At 39.0% G+C, this 16,393-nt stretch overlaps 1 protein-coding gene across 1 annotated transcript; it reads left to right on the top strand.

Moving 5' to 3' along the window:
- Positions 1 to 7,492: 7,492 nt before the first annotated feature.
- si:ch73-335d12.2 lies at positions 7,493 to 16,393 on the top strand. Its single transcript, NM_001082802.1, has 4 exons — positions 7,493 to 7,544; positions 7,635 to 7,988; positions 15,475 to 15,822; positions 15,979 to 16,393. Exons 1-4 carry the CDS (start codon positions 7,508 to 7,510, stop codon positions 16,338 to 16,340), a joined length of 1,101 nt encoding a protein of 366 aa, NP_001076271.1. The 5' UTR covers positions 7,493 to 7,507; the 3' UTR covers positions 16,341 to 16,393.

Raw genomic sequence — 16,393 nt, 5'->3', positions numbered from 1 at the left:
AACGCTCTGTTTTCGGCGCTCGAGAACTCTGGTGTAGTGTGGACGGATGGCGTAACCGTTGCAAAACTTATGCGTTTTAAAACGAAAACGCATAAGTGTAAACGGGGCCTTAATCGACTGGATATAAAATATTTCTGGAGAATTCAGAATGAATAAATCTTAACACTTAATTTTCCAGATAAAAGTGTATAAAAGCCAATTCAGAAATGTCCAACATCGATTACTCAAAGATAAATCCAAGAGTTATGAATATATAAAGTGTGTTGCAGCAAATAAGGGCCTACTCACACTATCCAAACTGTCCCAGGCTCCTTTCCAGAATCATTTGAGAAGTGTGAGTATGGTTCACTTGGCCGGCCCTGGCCCGGTTGGAAGAGGTGTGCCAGAGTGCGGTTTACTTGGGCTTTGGCACGGTATGCTTCTAGTGTGAGTGCAAAGTTCGCCAGAGCCGGAAACTGAATATATGACTTTAACAGGATCATTTCATATGGATTTATTAATCATTCTTACTGTTCAATGAACACAAACTGTCATAGATTATTAAAGATGCAAACCCCTCACTGCACAACAGCTGCACCTTCAGCAAACCTCCTAATTCGTGCAGCATGAGGACTTCATGATTGTTTATGAGCATCAAAAGTAGCTGATCTGTTCGGTGAAATATTTGACTGCGTGTCACTGCATATCAAACGACTAAAATTATATAACAAAAAAAATCTCCACCATGCATAGTGAAAGTGCTTACTGAACAGCGCATCATCGATGATGTAAGCGAGCACAGGCCCGAATGCAATGTGAGTGCAGGCCATTGTGGGAGACTGGAGGTGGCCAAGCGTGCTTTGGCTCAGTTCAAAGCAACTGTACATAGTGTGAATACACCCTGAATCTGTTCATACACTGCAATGGGGTATCCTATCTACAAGATTTCAATGACCCATCTCCCACCTTTTCCTTATATACTCAACTTAGAACAAACAGTCATAAATTCAAGACAATAAAAGTGTCACCGAGACCCTTGCCTGGTTATGAGTTTGAGGTGTCAACCATCTCTATGGGGAGAGCATCTGGCAAAGATCTTATCAAAGCGAAAAACCAAATCAAGATATACCAGGGAAATATTACAGTGAAATTAGGACCACTTTAACAATCCCACAGAGACATTTAAAATAAAACCAAACATGAATATAAGGCTACAAGATACACCATATTAAAACCTTGGACATTTTATGTGAAATGTGAAGAATCTGCTCTGGTGGAGAAAGGTCAGGAAGGGGGGCTTGGGGTGAAAGGAGAGACCCCCTAGTATCAAAAACATACAGTCAGGAAGGTAGGCTTCCTGACTTAGGATCTTCTTCTCAGATCAGAAAGTTTATTGATTTAGCACCTGACAATTCTTGTGGTCACGTTTTCACAACAGTTCTCAGGGTTTGATATTATGGTGAGACTTCGCCATACTTGCAGTTTGTGACAACCAATTACCAATGGTAATGGATCCGTAATGGAACCGTGAGTGTCTCCCCATCTGCAGTGGGCTCTGGCATGCGCTTCCCACTGTTGGGTGATGGCTTGCTGGTCTCTGGGTCCAGAATGGCAATGATGAGGTCTTCCTCTGGACAGACAGTGAAAGGGGATTTGTGGCAAAATTGACCTGAGGACCATCTTGAACAACTGTGCTCTGCAAGCAATGTCAAGACTGGCATAGTAGAACCCACAAAGCATGCGATCTAGATAGCTGGTGTAGTTAGCGATAACCAGAAACAGTCTGGTATGGGCCTCGAGACTCAGTCCGCAAAAGAAATTCAGGGAGAGAAACAGATGCTGCAAACTTCTTTTTTCAGTCAGGTCTTCTGTCGCTTGCTCTCTATAAATGCACAGATAATATCAAAAAGGTCTTCTAAAACATTTACCTAATCTTCAGGTGAACAGGAACAACCAATATAAATGAACAGAACTGACTGAGATTTAGAATGACAATTAAAACCATCGAGGAATAACCGAAACTTAAGCTGCGGTCACACTGGGCTTTTCCTCCCATAGACTTCCATATATATGCACGCGAATGCGTCAGACTGGAAACACAGGCTTATGTGTCAAGTTTCGCAGGGTGCTGCGGTGCAAAGTTCAAGCTTGGTGAACTCTGACCTGCGAAATTTAAAATATGGAGCAATTGCTCACTTTTTTAATGCCTAATAATCTTGTTTATTTCCGGCCCTTTTCGCAGTGCCGCACGACAGAATATCGCATGCTCAAACTCTAAAGTGACCGCAGCTTTAGGAGTATAAGTACACAAGACATGATTAACTGATAACAATCAGGGGTGTGAACAGGTGAAACAAACGAATACTGAACAAAGGGGGGAAAACAGAACAGGAATCACATGATCTAACACAAGCACATGGCACAGAATCATGACAACAGTCATTTTTTAATCAAACCCATATTTAGCTCTGACGCCCCATTCACACGGGGCTTCAGCGTCAACGCTTCTTATTCACTTTAAATAGGTGATGTCAGGCGTTGCCAAACTGCATTGTGGATCTGTCGGCGCCGCTTCAGAGGTGTTGCTCGCTGCAGAAGTTGGGACTAGCTCAACTTTTCAAGCCCCGATAGAAGTGTCAGCCAATCAGATCGCTGTATGCAAATACACCAGCTAGACAGTGGCCTATTGCTGACTGAATTTTATTGGCTAACGCTTCCATGACAATCGATTCATCCCCAACTTCAGATGCGCCTTCAGTCAAGCGTTGACGCTGAAGCCCTGTGTGAATGGGGCGTGAGCTTCTTGTCTTCAGCTTCGGGATTTATCTCATCAGTTCTGGGCTTAAAAGCATTAATATAATTTAATTAAACTAATAATTTATTATTTCTGTCCTGAAGTAACTCTTATCTAGAGGTCAGATGGTCATTTAAGGTTATGAGTAAAAGCATACACACACATCTCTGTGAAAAGACTGTCATCATTTACTGTTAACACAAATGCACACACCCACACAAACACCACTAACAAATACTGTACACAATACAAGGCATTTCTTGAAAAACAAAATACATATTGTAAACAAATAAGCAAGCAGGATATTTGCATTTCCTTGATATTGTACAACATCATGTTCAATGATCTATTGTAAACTGTCACTGGAGCACTGTTGACCATAGACGTCAAACACACAAATGAAGACAAACTCATGTTGTTTTGTCTTTCCATTAGACAAATCAGGTGGTATCAGTGTCTTGCTGTTGACAAATATTTGCGCTCTGCCAGCTCTGTCCCTGTAAGATATTTACGCATCTCAGCTAAAAACTCTATGAATGAATTATAAGTGCAGTTTATTTATAAACTAATTTCGAGAAGATCACATGCTTATGATTGCTTGCGGCTGTCCATTATCCAATTTATGATTCACCAATCACACGATTCCTAAGCCACTAAATACCCTAGGTTTAATACCACAGTCATTTTCGTTTTGTAGAATCTCCCCTTCTATATATATATATATATATATATATATATATATATATATATATATATATATATATATATATATATATTAAGTTTTAATCATTAATCATTATTAAGAGGTTAAGTGAAATAAAATGACATCAAATTACAGCAGGTGAATGTTAATTTTACCTTAATTAAGCTTGAACTTAAGACTTAGCCTGAGAGTTATGCTGCCCCGGACCAGGCTAGTTTCCCAGTATAAGTTGCCAAAGTAACTGAGTTTGAACTATCATAAATTTGATATATGAAATCGAATCCGCTATTAATAAACCTGATTTACCAAAATAAGCCTGGCTTTTTCGCTAAGTTTGGTTTATGGAACAGCCCGCTGATGTGAAATGTGTCTGTACCTATGATTAAAACTAGTGTTTAAAATGACAATAACTCAGGATTAAGTGCCGTGTAAAAAGCGGTAAATGTACCTTAAAGGTATCAATATGATCAATAGTGACAACATGTGAACCTTTATTTCTGAGTGTACAGGAGAGAAAAATGTAAATAAAATCTTGCACAGCCCACAAAAAAAGGCGGGTGAGTTAATAACAAGAAGAATAATGCAGTAAACAATACCAACATTGCCAATAACGCTACAAACCAGTTGGTTTACGCCAGTGGAGTTAGTCTCTGTAGATCTGTCCAGCTTAAACCTGAATCTATTTTCCTGATCCAGCTCTTCAGCTCCTCAGGTACTGTATGTGTGTTGAAGTTTGGAAATGAACTCTGTAAGATAAAATTAAAACAGCACAATAGAACGTATTTCTATTGATGGTATGACACTAGTGATGGGTCATTCATGAAACGATTCGTTCATTTTGAACGAATCTTCAATATGACTCGGGAACTATTAGTCCTCTCAGGGAGTGATTCGTTCATCCGTGCGTGCGCACATTTGTGCAGGTGATATCGTTCATTTCAAGTCTTTTGAGTCGTTCATCGCGGAAAGGCAGAAGCCAATCATAAGCGTTTAGAGCCAGAAAAATAATTGATCCGCTCATTTCTCGAGTCCTCTATTGGGTTTAAATGATTCGTTCCACACAGGCCGATCATATGCATTTAGAGTCGGAAAAAGAATTGATCTGTTCATCTCTCGAGTCCTCTATCAGTTCTGAGTCATTCGTTCCTCAAGGGCCAATCACATGCGTTTAGAGCCGGAAAAAGAATTGAATTGAAAGGTGAACTAATTATCATGGCTCCTATCGGCTCAGACTGTGTACATTGGTTAAGATTATATGTGACTGTCAGTGTAACGTGAACGAATCACTGACATTTGAAGACATGAAGAGGTGAGCTGAGCAAAGAGACAACAATACCTTCATAGTGTAGGAGTCCATCTATTAGCTCAATGACGAAACTAACAGCATGGTCGAAGGTTTAATGCATGTAAGCCTTTTCTAGTGCTTATGAAAAGAATTTCATTATTTATTAGAATTTATTTATATTAATTTATTAACTCCGAATTCAATCTGACTCCAATTTAAATGATCCTAAAATTTAGATAATATTTCTAATTGTAAGAACGGATCACATTCATCATTTATGATTTAATTTAGAGTTTTGATATTTTCTGAGGTCCGATATTCTAATTGTACGTTCATTAGGGACCTACGTCGCTCAGAGTTCCACGCCCCGGGTTTGCGTTTCTTCTCACGGACAATATGTCGGCACTCTGAAAATAGTCAGAGGATGCAGGATTAACTAATATTTAAATAAGCTGGTCGCATTAACGCTTACCTAGTCTTAAAAAAACAGATCCTTAGCCAAGCCCATACAACTTGCTATTCCCAGTGGTCGAATGATTAAAAGGTCTACATGTTATCGGCACGCAATGGCTACGAATAATCAAATGCGCCAATTAAATCAATTTCGATTATGCCGTACGATAAGGGTAACGAGACTCCACATAATCTACTGGATACAATGAATTCGCAAAACTCCAGAATTAATCAAAACTTAAAATTTTATTTGTCAGGTAAAATTGTATTCTGCCAATTACATAATAAATCATCAGGAAGCCAATTCAGAGATGAGACTAACAATATAACATCCATTAATCAAAGATAAATCAAAGAGTTAAGAGATGCATACCTGACCACAGAAATACATTGCAGCATAAGTCTCAGAGATGCTGCAATGGGGTGTCTTTTTACAAGATCTCCCCCTGTCCTAAAGCACATCTTACCTTATATACTCAAGTCAAAACAAACAGCCATAAATTCAAGACAATAGAAGTGTCACAGAAACCCTGACCTGGTCAATTTGAGGACTTAACCATCTCTTAGGAGGGAGAGCATCTTATCAAGATCTTATAGAAGTCAAAAACCAAATCAACATATACCAGTAAAATATTACTGTAAAATTAAGACCACTTTACCAATCACACAGAGACATTTAAAATGATACCAAACATGAATATAGTGATGCAAGATACACCATATTAAAACCTTGAACATTTTATGTGAAATGTGCTCTAATCAGAAGGTAACATAAGGGTCAAGAAGGGGGGTTTAGGTGGAAGGAGAAGGGTGACTTCTTCGCATTACCCCCTGCTGTTGAGTAGCTCTGTTTCTCCAGCCTGTGATTGCATTGTCAACAGTAATTTGAATAGAACAGTGGAACAGTTGGTTTCTTCATCACTTCTCAGATTAGAAAATCTATTGGAACATTGCATCTTGTCTCATGAAATTCCATAACAGTTCTTATGGTCTGATATTTTGGATCCTTACAATAGACAAGAGCAGGTAAACATTGAATTATTATTTTCTCCTTCTATTTATGACTTATTTGTCGTGTGATCAACCGTTTGGGCTAGTTGTAGATGTGTTTGGAAGCAATTCATAACATTTTAATAATATTTTGGGCAAATTGAACCAAATTAACGAAATGACTCGATAAAAGATTTTATGAACGAGACTCGAAGATCCGAGTCAGTAAAATGATCCAAACTTCCCATCACTACATGACACCTGAATGATAAGTGAAGTTTATTTATAAACTAATTTCGAGAGAATCACGTGCTTATGATTGCTTGCGGCTGGACCCAAATTATCCAATTTTCAATGCACCAATCAGACGATTGATAAGCTACTATGAATACCCTAGGTTACGTATCACAGTTATCTTCATTTTGAATAATCCCTCTTTCACCCCTACTCCTCCTCCCTCTAGATGGGTGGCATGGTGGCCCAGTGGTTAGCACTATTGCCTCACAGCAAGAATGTCTCTGGTTCCAATCTTTACCAAACCATCAGACGTTTCTGAGCAAAGCTTGCATGTTCTCCCCGTACTCACCTGGGTTTCCCCTGGGTCCCCCGGTTTCCTTCCACCATCCAAAAACATGCAACTTAAGTTTATTGGCTAATCCAAGTGAACACCATAGAAATGCTATTATCTGCTCTTCAGCCACCATGACAGGGGAATTCTTGAGATCTCCCTCCAAACGGGAGGAAGCCCCAGGATCGAGGATCTTATGAGCTCAGGGCTCTCTCCCGGGACAGCATGCCAAACTAGCTTTATTATCAATCATCAGCTAAGTGTGAACTCTTGACATGAAAATAAAAGGAAATGCAAATTTTCATTATGGACTTTTCCTCTGTAGCCATTATGAAAATACTTTGAAACATACAGACTCTTGACCACATTCAAATGAACTCAATCCAACAGAAGTACAGAAAATATGTGAATGAGAAAGAAAAATGAAAAAGGCCTTTGTTTAGAGTAATAAACAAACAATGTGACGTTCTGAATGACGAATGAGAGCAGATATAGAATCATCACAGAATAATCTGAAGCTGCAGACAGAAACATCCGACTGAGGACAGAAACACACCACCTGTGAAGTAAGAGCACACATCTACATTATTTACACACACACACACACACACACACACTCAAAGACACTTCTGACATCTGTTGATCCTCTTGTTGGTTGCGTATTCTGGATTAATGCTTCTCTTTTACTGAAATGTTTTACTCCTAAATTGATGGGTTTTTTTTTTCTTCTCAGAAATGGCTCAAACTCTATATCTCTCTCTTCTCCTCATTGGTGAGTGTGTTTGTAGTTTTATTGATGGTTTATAGTTTCTTTAGGTTCGACTCTTCTGAAAACCATTAAAGCAAAGTGTCTCTTTCACAGCTCTCTGCTCCATATCTGAATGTGTTCAGCGTCAGTATCACTTTATAAATAAGAACAAGACCTGGACTGAAGCTCAGAGATACTGCAGAGAGAAATACACAGATCTGGCCACCGTTGACAACATGAACGACATGATCCAGATGAACAAGAGTGTGAAAGTTAATGATGGATATGCCTGGATTGGTCTTCAGAGGACGAGTGTTTATAAATGGCATTGGTCTTCAGGTGATTCTGTGCTCTTCCTGAACTGGGCATCTGGACAACCAGCCGGAGGTGATAATTGTACTGTTATGAGAAATGGAAAGTGGTTTGTTGAACCATGTAGTGATGCCTGGACTTTCATCTGCTACAACAGTGAGTACAAACCCTTATGAAATTAAATATATGCGATTTATTCTAGTGCAGGGGTCCATCTATTAGTCCTACGACAGAACTAACAGTATGGGTGAAGGTTAAATGCGTGTGAGCCTTTTCAGCACATGTGAAAAGAAATATCTTGTTAAGATTTATTTTAATTTGTTTCCAACTCAATTTAATCTGACTCCAGTTTATAATAATTTTAAATTTAGATTAATCTAATTCAAGTTGATCACCTCATAGGTCGTGATTGGGTCTAATTTAGATTGATTAACCTAATAAATGCTTATTTTCAGCTAATGGTTCATTGTTTAGCTGAACTCAGTATACTGGCCATCTCCATCTGCTCACAGACACATCCTTGCCAGTTCTGGTTCTTAGACAGAGGATATAACTGTAAACTAATTTCCTTCTAGTAATATTAGGTGGCCCCATGCTTGCTCATACTTAAAGTTTGATTTAGACCCTAGATTATATCATACTAAGTGATTGTGATTGTCAGAAATCAACAGGTCTCTAATGCTGTCTATGCTCCATCCATTGAGCCTGAATGTATGACTAATCCTGGTCGTAGGCTGGAGAAACATCAGCCTAAACAATCTACTAGATTTAAATGATTTCAGGAGATATTAGAGTTACAAGAATTTGACATTTATTTGTCAGGCAAAGATTTTGCATTCCAATTCACATAATTACAGAAAATAAGCCAATCAAGATTGTACAACATCAATTATTCAAAGATACATTTAGGAGTTAGAGATGAATACCTGACCATGTAGAAATTCATTGCAGTATATAAGTCCTGATGCAGAGACCAGTTCCTTAAATACTCAAATCATCATAGATTCAAGACGATAAAATCTTCACCAAGACTCTTGCCTGGTCATGAGTTGATGTGAAGACCATTTTCCCTGGAGTTGCGCATCTGGCAAAGATCTTATCAAGGTAGACCCACCAAGCTTAAGTTAGTGGATACTTTTGCCAAACTTAAATAATATTTCACCATAGCTCCCATTCTTAAGAAATCTGGTCTCTATTCCCTAGTAGCAAAGAATTCTGGCCCAGATTTGGCAAAAAACTGGTACAGCAGGCATTCATCCGGCACTGGCATACAGCATGTGGGCCAAACATGGCCCGGGTTTGGCAGAGGTGGCACCGTTTTAAGGCGGCACACAAGATTTGGGCCAGATGAAAAACGTAGTATTTGGCCCAGATTTAAAAATTTGATAAGTGGGCCATTTGAGTTTGGCCAGTCTTGACCCACATTTAAAATACACTAAAATCATTTTTGAGTAAAGAAAAAAAAATTCTACCAATCAGGTCACTTTGAGAAAAAGCGTGCCCATAGTGTGCCTAAAGCGCATCACTCCATGGGTTTATCAATTTCATTGCAATCGTGACACACCAACCTATCTGGCCCAGTTCAGGCCCAGTTATGAGTTATTAACTTGGCTGAGACTTGGCCCAGATATGGTCTGTGTTTGGCCCTTGTCTGGAAGCCAGATTTGGTCCAGTCATGTACCGTAATTCACTGCGGCATGTGGGCCAAGCAAAACCTGATTGTGTGGGCCAGAGAAATTTTGCTATGTGGGTGAATATAAAGCCACAAGATACACCATACTCAAAACTTAAACATTCTATGTGGAGCTGCTCTGGTGGACAAGGTAAACTCCCGGGCAAAGAGGGGAGCTCAGGATGCATGATCAAGACAACCTGAACAACTGCTATTCTAGCTGATCGTCTACTCAGATTAGAAAGTTCATTGTTTTAGTGCCTGATCATTCTCATGGTCTTGTCTCATGTGGAGTTCCATAACAGTTCTCAGGGTTTAATATAATGGAGAGATATAGCCATCCTTACACTAGAAAGAGTTATATATTATCCAAAATTTTATTTATTTATTTTTTGAAAAACTAGGCGGGAGTTTTTAGTACAAAATAATATGTTTTTAAGTTACTGTTTTTTTAAGTTACTTGTTTAAGTGAGAGACAATTTGTTGAATATGTCTAAATCTATATTTGAGCTGCACAATTAATCGAAAAAAAAGACAGCACTCTCGATTCATCCCCTTAGACCAATGGTTCTCAAAGTGGGGGTCGGGACCCCCCTAGGGGTCACGGGGCAATAAAGGGGGGGGGGGGGGGGTCGCCTGGTGATTTCCAAAAATCTATTCATTTTTATTAAACCATAAGAATTAACATATTTTATCCACAACTATACTGAAAATAAAAATAGTCATTTATAGTTACTATATACTATATAGTTACACTGAAAAAAGTGTTGCATGCAGAACTGTTGCAAACAATTTGTCTGTGTTGAATTTAAACAAACAAATTAAGATTAGTAATGTTCAACTTAATTTGTTTAAATTCAGCCCAAATAAATTGTTTACCACCTCTTAACATAAAGAAATTGAGTAAATCCAAGGAATCATCTTTGAATAATTTTTTTCAGTGTAGTAGATTATAGTTACTAGTTCTATTGGATTGCGCCCCCTGGGGTAATTACATTATATTAAAGGCAGCAATAGCGTCAGATGCATTTTGATTTTATAACATCAGGTTATACTTTCTGGCACATTTAAAGCACTGGCACAAATTTAATTGGTGTGTCTGCGTCATTGCATGCAAGGTTTCTGTATTTATAACCACCTCAGAGGATATTGGGGGTCGCGAGTCACTGGCGTTGTTATTTTGGGGGTCGCGGGCTGAAAAGTTTGGGAACCCCTGCCTTAGACGATCTTAATCCAGCATTTATATGATTCTACCAATCATATTTCCAAGTTCAGGAGAGAAGCAAAGGAGGCTGCAGGAGTCTTTTCATTGTTTTATGTAATGTGTATTTTTACATACCTTGTTCAGCAACGTGGACACCAATGGTGTTGAAAGAGTCACATACTGTATTTATAAGGTATAATTCACCCAAAAATGCCATTTCTTGGCACTAGGCAATGGCGTGCACCTGTGAATGAAGTCTACTTTAGTGTACAGAACCTGCAAAGAACTGTCAATAACAGGTAATAAAGTTGTAAATCATATTCAGTGTGCGGCACAGAGTGATTGTTTGAGAGCCGCACGGGCAGTATGAACCGCACTTTGCAGTGAAAATGAAACTGAAAGCGTGCACAACATTTAAATAATCATATGGCATGGCGTTATAAAGTTATGATTAGGCCACGACAAGCATTTGATATGCTTTTTTGTTTCTTAGCGAATACAAAGTGTTGTGCATGAGAATAAATCGTAGACCTACATATTAATAGTTTTTTTTACCATATGTTTGAGAAATAAACATAATAATAGCCCACTCATATAAACCTTTACTTTACATCTACAGAATCTTGAGAACTTTATTGCAAGCAAAAAATTGTGATTCTCATTTTAGCCAGAATCGTGCAGCTCTATATAGTTTTGCTAATACTAATATTTAATAAGTGGTAATAATTCTGTACATAGAGCATGTGTTTTTGGTAAGCTGCAAATCTGAAAACATCAAATATGTTATGGAAATATATGGCATTATATGTTACTTAATTACAGAGTCCCAGTCAGTATGATATGCAGTGAAATTCTTTCACAACCACTCGTGACCTTAAAATAACAACAATAACTATAGACATGAAATTATGGAGAAATAGAGTTATGCATTAGAAAATAAAAGCAAAAAGTAGTGCTGTCAGGTGTTTTTTTTTTAAATCTAAGTGTTTACAAGATGCAGCAATTAGTTAATCGAATTAATCACATATTGCATATTAATTTCATGATTATTTATCTAGCGCTTTTTACTATTTAGATTGTGTCCAAGCAGCTTAACATAGAAGTTCTATTGAACTGAAACAGTGTCAGACCAGTTTTCAGAGTTGAAGTTCAGTTCATTGTGTTTTCATTTTCACTGTGCGTCCATCGTGGAGAAGCTGCAAGTGTGAGTAGGTCCCCAGCTTGTGTTCAGGCTGGCCCGTGGGATCAATGCGGAGATCCTTCTGTCACTGTGGTTTTTCAGGAATCAGTCTCATGCTCTCCGCTCCTCCATGACCAAAACAGCATCTGCTCAGGATACGGCCTTGTCCAGGATTATAGATACCTTGGCATCATTTCTTCACAGGTCTTGGATCACATCAATGGCGCTGCATAATCTCTAGAGACCTCAGGATGTATGTCCCCAAGTGGAAATAGAGAATAAAGAAAATAATTAGCGTAGCTGCTGTTCTTAGTGTATTTAAACACGATATGCAATTATTAAGGGCTATAAATAAAAATAGTATTTATAAAAAACAAACATGTAAAGCACATGAGTATTTTTAACGTAATGTCTGGTGCGTAAAGACAGGAGGAGTTTGTCCTACATTTTGTCATTTGTAAAGCCTGCTCACCTGCATGGAGCACACTCATGCATCACAATGTTATGAAATGCATTGAGTGTATGCTTTACCAAACAGACAGGTCTTTAGTCTAGTTTTGAACTGAGAGAGTGTGTCTGAGCCTCAGACGTTATCAGGAAGGCTATTCCAGAGTTTAGGAGCCATAAATGAGAAGGTTCAACCTCCTTTAGTACACTTTACTATTCTAGGTACTACCAGAAGCCCTGAGTTTTGAGATCTTAAAGAGCGAGTTGGATTGTAGCGAGACAGAAGGTTGGTTAGATAAACAGGAGCTCGATTATTTAAAGCTTTATAGGTAAGAAGCAATATTTTAAATTCAATATGAAACTTAACAGGCAGCCAGTGTAAGGAGAATAACATTGGGGTGATATGATCATATTTTCTAGACCTGGTGAGAACTCTGGCTGCTGCATTTTGTACTAGCTGAATTTTATTGATAGAGGTTGTTGGGCATCCAGCAAATAGAGCATTTTAGTAATCCAGCCTAGAAGTCATAAAAGCATAGATGAAAAAAAAAAAGAGGTTTTCAGCTCGCCTGCCAGAGACACATCTGTGCTCATCGTACTGTATGTTAATGCTTTATAGCCTGTGTAAGGTCCACCCAGTTGGCCCAATGCCAGTGTCCACTGGTGGATAAAGGTTCAATGCCTGTTGGGTCTTTCCAGTGCACAATGTTGATTTACCTTAAATTTAACTCATATCTGACTCCAATTTTAGTATGAGGTGGTTTAGAATATTAATATATTTATCTTTAGTTCTATCTGACTCCAATAATAAAACATTAAGAAGATTATATCAATATGTAATTTAGATAAATGTTTGAACCTTTTGTCTTCACTAGTAACTATTACATCCGTTCATTCGGGTGCTCATGTCGCTCAGAGAAATCGCCTCGGCCGAAGGCGTCCCTCACGGTCACACTCCGGTCAGTCTTGAATATTAAACAGAGGTAATTGACTAATACTTTAGATGGCCGCTACCAGCGCGCTCGTTCTGAAATACTTTAGTTAGTCCCGCTTAGATGTACACCCTTGAGTTAAGACAATCATCATTTCTAATTAGAGGTTAGGGCATTAATATAAATGTACCCGACTACTGGACTCTATAGTAACTTTGGTTTTCACCAAGCCCATGGTTTCCCATTTGAACTTAATTTAGAATAATATTACCTTCAAACAAAGGTCGGGTACCCAATCTAGGTTAGTCGTGCAACACCTTGTTGACCTAAACGGAAGTTATCGCCCTTTCCACCTAAGTACACTTGAATCAATATCAAGAGTCAGTCGGATCCCTAAAACACAATTAGTGTGCCAATGCTCCATCTCAACTGGATTTTAGTTCGTCTACTGACCTGACGCAAGACGTGCGGAAACAAGGATACAGCGTAATCTACTAGAACTAATAATTACAGAGTGAGCAAAATATGGTCAAACATTACAATTTATTAGTCAGGTAAATGTATTATGCCAATTCAGTCAGTCAATTCATAAATGATCAATACAAAACATCAAATTATCAAAGATAAATCCAAGATGAAAAGATGCATACCTGACTTAGAATTTTACATAACGTGGAGCGTAAGCTCCAAGTTATGGGCTGATCTGGGTAGGCAGAATCGCCCTGAGCCTTTCTCAAACCTTACCCTAAATAATCCAAGAATTCCCTCAAGGAAGGGGGTGTGTGCATAACAAAGGCATTCACATTTAGTGCTGCCTGTGGAAAAGTCACACCCTTCACAGTGGTTCAAAAGATGCCTGAAGTTATATATTTATTGTGTTGATTATGTCTGTTTCTGAGAGAATGAGACCATTGTACCAATCGTACTGAGACATTTCAAATGATATGAAACATGATAGTTAAAGTCAGTTTGGTTAATCTAGAACATTCACACATTGAAATGACCATATGTGTGAAATGGGGTGGATGAAGCCGAGTTTCAGCAGACTCAGATGCAAATGCAGCAGGAGCCAGTTTTTCCCGCATTCCCACCTGCTGGGTTGTGGAGTCACCAGTCTCTGTTTTCAGCTCATGTTTTGAATTGTCAAAGATATCAAAATATTTGCAATATTTCAACTCTTACAGCCTGTTATTGTTTTTAGTCCCTACCAGAGGGTCGTAAAGTCACGTTGTTGAAATGGTGACTCTAGTCTGTTCCTGTATTTTTGCTTTACTGCTTTCCGGACATTGTATGACATGACTTTGTATGGGATCAAAGTGGCTTCCTTATTGTAGGTGGCGGTACAGGATCCCAGAGTGTCTTGAGCAGGTTTTATCCACCCACAGCTTCTGGTTGGGAAATGTTGTAATAGTTGTTTTCACTACTACTAGTTAGTTTTCCTATAAATCCCATAACTGTTCCTATAAATTTGCTGATGTCATCAGTACTGAGTCAAACATGTTCCAGTCTACGTCATCAAGTGCGTCCGTGTAAGATGGCAACCAATTCTACAAATGCAGCAGCATATTTTATAACATGCAGTAATAAATTATTATATTACTGAACATACGTCACATACTTTTATACATGTAAATATATTGTCAAAATTTTCTAATTATTCATTCATTCATTTTCTTGTCGGCTTAGTCCCTTTATTAATCCAGGGTCGCCACAGCGGAATGAACCACCAACTTATTCAGCAAGTTTTTACGCATGCCGTTTTTACGCATTACGATGCCCTTCCAGCCGCAACCCATCTCTGGGAAACATCCACATACACACTCATACACTACAGACAATTTAGCCTACCCAATTCACCTGTACCACTTGTCTTTGGACTGTGGGGGAAACCGGAGCACCTGGAAGAAACCCACATGAACGCAGGGAGAACATGCGAACTCCACACAGAAACGCCAACTGAGCCGAGGCTCAAACCAGTGACCTTCTTGCTGTGATGCGACAGCACTACCTTCTGTGCCACTGCCTCGCCCCTAATTTTCTAATCATAAATGCTAAAAAGCTTGATATATATATATCACATATTCTGTATATGTATGTGAGATGCTTTGTTGTGGCTGATCTCAGTAATAAAAATAAATATAACAGCTCACTCCATTGGTAATAAAATATTTCTGATGATGCTCCTGTTCATTTTTCATTCATTAAAGTGAGCAGAGGACTGGTGTTTGTCAATCAGACGATGAACTGGAGAGATGCTCAGAGTTACTGCAGACAGAATCACATTGATCTGGTCAGTGTGAGGAACCAGAATGAGAATCAACAGCTGGAGAAGTTCATTAATGACAGAAACTCATCTGGATCTGCAGTCTGGATCGGTCTGTTCAGAGACACATGGCAGTGGTCAGATCAGAGCAACTCCTCATTCAGATACTGGGATACCATTGAACCAAACAATGCTGGAGGTCATGAAAACTGCGCAGTGATTTATCTGTATAATCTGAAACAATGGAATGACATCCTTTGTGACCGCCAGTATGCTTTTGTGTGTCATGAAGGTGAGCAGATCCTCCAAACACACTCAATGCATCATCAGCTCCAGATCTCTTAAAGTTGACTCTACATGTCTGACATGACAAATTCCTCCACAGTGTTTGTTCTGCATGTTGTTGTTGATCAGTCTCTCTCTAGTTTCTGCTTTGTTTTGTGTCCAGATAAACTGATTGTGATCCAGCAGAATCTGTCGTGGTCTGAAGCTCTGAGATACTGCAGACAGAATCATGTGGATCTGGTCTCGGTTCAGTCAGTGGAGATGCAGCGTCGTGTGATGAACGTGGTTAAACTGGCGTCTACTGAGGCGGTGTGGTTGGGTTTACACAACTTCTGCAGCATGAACATGTGGCTCTGGCTGAGTGGAGACATGGTGTGCTATCAGAACTGGGCTCCAGGGAACGGCAGCACACCGGAAAACTGCAAACTGGAGAACAGAAAAGGAGCAGTTCAGTCTGGAGGAGATCAGACCTGGATCAGCCTTCCTGAATCTCACAGACTCAACTTCATCTGCACTAACTACTGAGAGAAGATGTGTCTGTGTGTTTACTTACATTCATTGTTTTCAACTTTCTTATT

The sequence above is a fragment of the Danio rerio genome, chromosome 7, assembly GCF_049306965.1.
Source record: "Danio rerio strain Tuebingen ecotype United States chromosome 7, GRCz12tu, whole genome shotgun sequence".
In the NCBI taxonomy this organism is placed as follows: Eukaryota; Metazoa; Chordata; class Actinopteri; order Cypriniformes; family Danionidae; genus Danio; species Danio rerio.
The sequence above is the reverse complement of the archived record's forward strand: the minus strand, read 5'-3'. Positions and strand labels throughout refer to the sequence as shown.

What these genes read in the sequence shown, in the direction of transcription:
- si:ch73-335d12.2 (NM_001082802.1), top strand. Translation starts at nt 7,508, where the DNA reads ATGGCTCAAACTCTATATCTCTCTCTTCTCCTCATTG. An exon ending in GACTTTCATCTGCTACAACA is followed by an intron (nt 7,989 to 15,474) that starts GTGAGTACAAAC and finishes CATTCATTAAAG; the next exon opens with TGAGCAGAGGACTGGTGTTT. An exon ending in TGCTTTTGTGTGTCATGAAG is followed by an intron (nt 15,823 to 15,978) that starts GTGAGCAGATCC and finishes TTTTGTGTCCAG; the next exon opens with ATAAACTGATTGTGATCCAG.